The sequence below is a fragment of the Zea mays genome, chromosome 1 (assembly GCF_902167145.1).
Source record: "Zea mays cultivar B73 chromosome 1, Zm-B73-REFERENCE-NAM-5.0, whole genome shotgun sequence".
NCBI lineage: Eukaryota > Viridiplantae > Streptophyta > Magnoliopsida > Poales > Poaceae > Zea > Zea mays.
Genome location: NC_050096.1, coordinates 248171826 through 248177735, shown reverse-complemented (window position 1 = coordinate 248177735; position 5910 = coordinate 248171826). Strand labels below are relative to the sequence as shown.

Here is a 5910-nt window from a genome sequence, read left to right as displayed (position 1 = left end):
TCAGACCCTGAGACACAGCGCTACTAACTAAAATTAAAACGTAAACATGAGGTTCTCTGTATGACAACAATCTGCTATAGTGCTATTCTTTTCATTTGCAGCCACACATAGAGGCCAGAGTAGCCAAGCTAGAGTGTCCACTCCAGAGTCCAGACCAGTTATCTTTCCCAAAGCACACCTTCCTACCGTTACCAGAAGAAAACCACCAATCTTTGTGCACGCTGCAGTTGTTCAATGCACTTGGGTTTGTGGAGCAGAGTGAAGAACTGTTCCATGATAAACACCTACAGCTAAACTGTTGCATAAAACTCTCACGGTACCTTGTGTGGTGCGGCTGGCCTGTCTCTCTTCACCTCATCCAGGGGCGAACAACGCTGCTCTAGCCTCCTAATTCAGAAAATCCAGTTTGGAAATTCGAATATTTTCCCCGGGAAATTAGCAGCACAGGATAAAGACTCGGACGATGATGCATCCCAACTCCCAAGTGTTACCTGGAGACGAAGAGCGTCACTGCTGTTCAAATTTCTTTGCTCTCTCACTCTCACTGGCAGATGAACAGGAAACGCCCATCGTTGCCCTTTTCTTTTTCCCTGACGGACAGCAACGCTTTTCTTGTCGCCTTCGCAGGTCACTGTCCTGTCGGAATCATGCTGCAGAACAGCTTCAGATTTAGTTGCTAGCATGAGTGTTAGAGCGGCACCAAGCCCCAATGTCTCTGTGGATGGATGATGCCAAGGCAGCAGCTACCGTCTCAAATTTCTGATCATAAAACATACGGCCATCTGTGCTCCAGCCGTACTGTGCAAGCAAACTTGACATCCTCCTCATCTCCTCCTTGTTGTCGTTGCAGTTTCTTCACGCAGACAAATCGGCAATTAGGTTTGTCTGCTGAATTATTTGTGATAGTAGTAGTTTTCGTACAAAGAACAGTCAGCTGGTGATATTTATGTGTCCATGCATTTCTTAATCTTTATTTTATTTCGGTGATGTGTACTGTGATGTGATGTCTTTATAAGTGCGCCTATTCACAACATCTCCTGTGGCTCGCTGCACCATGGAGATGGGGCGATCGGGAAATGGTGGCCGGAAGGTGGTCACCTTCGACGACGCCATCACCGGGATGCGCCGGAACGGTTCCCTGTCCTCGTACCTTGACATGGGCCGGGCGGCGCCGCGGCCGTTGCCGGCGATTAGCATGGGCAGCCGCCGGCGCACGTACGCCGACGGCGAGCTCGACGTGTTCTCTGCCGAGCGGTACTTCAAAGGCGCAATGGACGGCGACGGGGACCGCAAGGAAGGCGCCAGTGTCGGTGTCATCACCCCCGCGGTAGCGGTGCAGGTGGAGCCTTTAGTGGAGACGGCCGCCGCGAGGCCGCCGCCGGCGACGGAGGCCGTGGTAATGACTAAGCCGTCTTCGACGACGGTGAGCTTCACCGCGAGCTCGGCGTTCAGCGCCAACAGCCAGACGGCGCTCTTCGGGTTCGGGGGCAGGCTTCGTCCACGGCGCAGCTCCCGCGACAGCAAGTGCTGCGTCCAGGTCGGCGTGCTCATGCGCACGTGCTCCGGGAAGCGGTCGGTGCGCGTGGACGGCTGCGCGGCCAAAGAAGCCCCCAACGCCGCCGCCGAGCCAGCGGCGACCGGGATCGACTGGTACAAGGAGCTGAGGATGCGCAAGGCCGCGCTTGGGCTCTCTGGGGCTGCCAATAGGCATGACCTGGTGGCGGCCGGTCTCCCGCCAAGCTTGAATCTTGGGACCGCGAAAGTGGCAGCCATCGGGAGGGAGGTTGTTGGGGGCCTTCGTCCTCCGAAGGTCCTCAAAAACATGATTTGACAATGCTTTCCAAGTGAATTATATGAACAGGTATTTTCGGATTCAGAATTATGGATATGGAGCACGACCAGGACGAAGGCTGAGCCAGGCGAAGGTCGAAGGCAGCCGAAGCTGTACGCAGGGAAGCTTCGGCGCGATAGCACAAGGGGGAACCGACTTAAAGATAAAAAGACTTCGGGGTCCTCAATAGATTTCTATAAACCGTTAACAAATGTAATGGACATGGATGTAATTTTACGAGGGCTGCGTCCCGCGTCTATAAATAGATGAACAGTACTCCCGTACTGTTCACGCGGACTTGTCATTTTGCTTTTGGTGTCACGCTTGTACTCTCCACCTTCTCTCAGGACCGAAGGTACATTTGTAATTTGAGATCATTTCTGTTTTTCCATGTTAATAAAATAGAAATGATTCTTTGGTGATGCTTATATCATATTTCATGCTTTATGTGAGTCCTTCGTCATTACTTGCCATGTTTACGAAGGTATGTCCCTCATGACCTTCGTCCGAGACTCATTATTTCCCGAGGGGATATAATGCTTCGAAGGACAAAGGACCCTAACATTTAACACTTTTTATGTTGCCTTGTTCTTAACTCTTAGAATTTGAGAACAAGTCTCCAACATTGGCGCCCACCTCCGGTGAACTCACTTCCACTTCAAGTCTTCGTGAACACCTTCGGAAGCTATAGACCTTCGCTATGGCGCCGAAGAAAGCTTCAGCGGCTGGGGCTGCAGCATTACAACCGCTGGACCACAACCAGGAGACCGTCTCTCTTCGGGAGGCCAGAAGCCAGAAGAGAAAAGCTGTTAGCCCGACGCTTGAGGAACAAGAGCTGGACCAAGAAATCAGAGAGATGGAGATGCTACATCAACAAGTGCAGAGGAAGAAGGAGAAGATGGCCCGCCTAGCTGAGTTGCAAAGGCAAATTGACGAAGCTTCTGAGGAAGTTCGCCATCTCACTCACGATGAACAGAACAGAAGGCCTCAGCAGAAAGACCTTCATCAGGAGGGCTTCGTCAACGAAGACGACTGGTATGATAATTTCCGTCAGGGAAATTTTGTTTTTGATGATGCTTCTCCTCTGTCTGCTGAGCTGCAGGCTACTCCTTGGCCTCCATCTTATAAGCCACCCCAGCTCCCCATGTTTGACGGCCACTCCGACCCGAAGCAATTCTTGATGAGCTACGAAGCAACAGTGTCTTCGTACGGGGGCAACGCTGCAGTCATGGCGAAGTCTTTCGTCATGGCCGTCAGGAATGTTGCTCAGACCTGGTATTCCTCCCTTCGGCCAGGAACGATCACTTCATGGCAGAAGCTGAAGGATATGTTACTGACCAGCTTTCAAGGATTTCAAACGAAGCCGGTTACAGCTCAAGCCCTCTTCCAGTGTATTCAGGATCACGAAGAATACCTTCAGGCTTATGTCCGAAGGTTCTTACGATTGAGGGCGCAGGCACCAACGGTGCCCAATGAAATCGTTGTCGAAGCCATGATCAAGGGGCTTCGTCCTGGACCTGCAGCTCAATACTTTGCTCGGAAGCCTCCTCAGACCCTGGAGAAATTGCTCCAAAAGATGGATGAGTACATTCGTGCCGACAATGACTTTCGCCAAAGAAGGGAGGAGGCCTTCAGATTTTCTGAGATGACCAGGGGCTTCGCAGGAAGATACTACCCGAGGCATGTCCGTTCCATTCATAGCGCTCAGAATGATGATAAGGGGAGTCAGCAAAACAGGCCGCAGTGCTCCTCACAGGCTTCGGGGCAACAACAAACTTCCTTTCGGCCACCAGCCCCAAGAGGCAGAGGTGCCAGGGGCTTCGGCGGAAGATTCGGAGATCAGCCAAGGAGACTGTTTTGCCTATTCTGTGGAGAGGGCAAGGGCCACACCACTAGGACGTGCCATGTTACAATTCAGAAGCAAAAGGAACTAGCCGAAGCTGCATCTCAACAAGCTCAGTCAAAGCAGGTTTTGCATACTGCTTCGTTTCATCCGCCTTATGTCCCACAATACATAGACAACCACCCTGCGGCTTCTGTAGCTTCGGCAAGTCAACCTCAAGCTTCCTGGCAGCAGCCTCCGCCTCCACCTCCATTGCAGCAAGGTCAACAGCCAGAAGGGAGTCAATACGCTCCACAGCAGAGGGACTTCAGAGAACAGTCCGAAGCTCGCACAGTCAACAGCACTGTGCCAGAGTCGAAGCACATTTATTGACATATCCTACCTTTGATAGCAGTCTTTTCTATTCAGTTTTATTTTCTGTGAAGCAAAAAACATTGATAGTTTCCATATAATAATTTCGTTGTTTCCACGAGAAAAATTTATTTGATCCACAGGCCTAAGTTGCCGAAGCTTAAAATTTCTTCCGTTACCAAGAAACACCTTCGGACTAAAAATCCTTCGGAGTAACAAGAAGTCGTTCTAAGGAACGCAGAGTAAGTTTATAAAGTCACAAAAAGTCGTTCCAAAGGGAGCGCAGCGTAAGTTTTCTGCTCAGAAGTCGTTCCTAAAGGAATGCAGAGCCTACAGCGAAAAGTCAACGCTGATACCGTCTAAGTAAAAGACGAAGAAGCTCCTAAGGGAGGCTTACAGCGAAAAGTCAACGCTGATGCCGTCTAAGTAAAAGACGAAGAAGCTCCAAAGACGTTCCTAAGGGAATGCAGAGCTTATGAATATATTTTATGTGTATCTTCGGAACAAATGTCACATGCATAACATAACATCATCACATCATTTTGCATAGCATAAGCATCATACATCATATCGCATTTGGTAAGAGAAGGGGATACTCTAAACCTTCGAAGGGATGCTTTGAAAAAGTAACATTGAAATTGTATAGCTTCGGAATACAGTTTCGGGGAACATTTTCACGAAACATGGGCAAGCTTCATCAGATCAATATCAAAGCTGCATAGCTTCGGAAAATAGCTTCGGAAAATGTTTTCACGAGGCATCGATGTCATTCATCAGAATAATTTGGACGAAGGCTATCCTCTTCACGACGCATGAAAAGAAGGGAAGGTGTTTTTTCGCCGAAGGCTCAAAAGTGGTATGTATTTAAAGTTTCATGCATCGTAAAGAATTCAATAATGAAAAGAGACTTGTATATTACATTCAAATCTACAAAATGTTACATAGATTACACTTTAAATGTTTTTTCCAAATAAGCACCTATTCTTCCCTCAATATTGCTTCGGCGGCTTTATTCAGAAGTTGGTCAACGACCTTGTCCATGATAGTTTCGGCCATCTGATTAATTTCTTCATCCCCTTTTGTGTGGGGAGATCGTCCAACAGCTTCTGAGCGTAGAGAACACTTCTTCAGTACTTTTACAAATCGCGAGCAAAGTTTAAAATGAAAATTACAGCGCAACAAGAGCGACTAGTTGGTACCTAATTGTCTTTCGGGCTCCCTACTCTTTTCAGCAGTCTCTGCCACTTTCCTAGCTTCATGGATGCCTTTTTCGCTCCTTTCGATAATTTCTTGTGCCATTCCCCGACCGCCGTCGTTCCAGATATCAGTAAAAAATTTGCCAGCAACCACACTTGCTTCGGCCGAGGGGTCCTTGATATCTTCGGAGCGTAAGGTAGCTTCGGACTGAGCTAAAAGCTTTACGTGCCCACAACCCTTCTTCTCTAATACAGAAGTAATTCCTCTAGCGCCTGAAAAAGCGCATATGTCGCCGCGGCTGTTTAGAATTTCTTCGAAGGCCTCTGCTTCGTGGCTAATCCATTCCAGCGGATCTTCGGGATTGCCTCGAGAAAAATTCTCCTCGCTGGAAATGGCGCCGACGCTAGCAAAGCTGTTTTTAATTTTATTCACGCATTCTATAGATTTAACATAGCATTTCCTCTGCGATGTGCGAAGCTCCTTAACTCTTGATTCCAATTTATTGACCATAAGATCACTAAGTTCACGATTCGTTTCCTCAAGCGCGCGCTCCTCTTTAGCTCTAGCCAGTTGTTTCCGAAGATCTTCAATCTCGCGTTTTTGAGCTTCGGATTGGGCCTTTGAAGCGGCTTCGTCTTTTTTCACCTTATCCACCAATGTAAGCAGAATTTTATCTTTTTCCAAAGCT

At 48.6% G+C, this 5910-nt stretch overlaps 1 protein-coding gene across 1 annotated transcript; it reads left to right on the top strand.

The window, feature by feature from the left end:
* The first annotated feature begins 553 nt into the window (after positions 1-553).
* On the top strand, positions 554-2252 carry LOC100273850 (uncharacterized). Its single transcript, NM_001148247.1, has 2 exons — positions 554-879; positions 1017-2252. The coding sequence occupies exons 1-2, from the start codon at positions 726-728 to the stop codon at positions 1829-1831; spliced, it is 969 nt and encodes a 322-aa protein (NP_001141719.1). The 5' UTR covers positions 554-725; the 3' UTR covers positions 1832-2252.
* Positions 2253-5910: the final 3658 nt, after the last annotated feature.

Excerpts from the sequence above, each read along its gene's own strand:
- LOC100273850 (NM_001148247.1), top strand. The coding sequence starts at position 726 with ATGATGCCAAGGCAGCAGCTACCGTCTCAAATTTCTGATCATAAAACA. Across the intron at positions 880-1,016 it reads GCAGACAAATCGGCAATTAG|TGCGCCTATTCACAACATCT; the intron begins GTTTGTCTGCTG and ends TGTCTTTATAAG.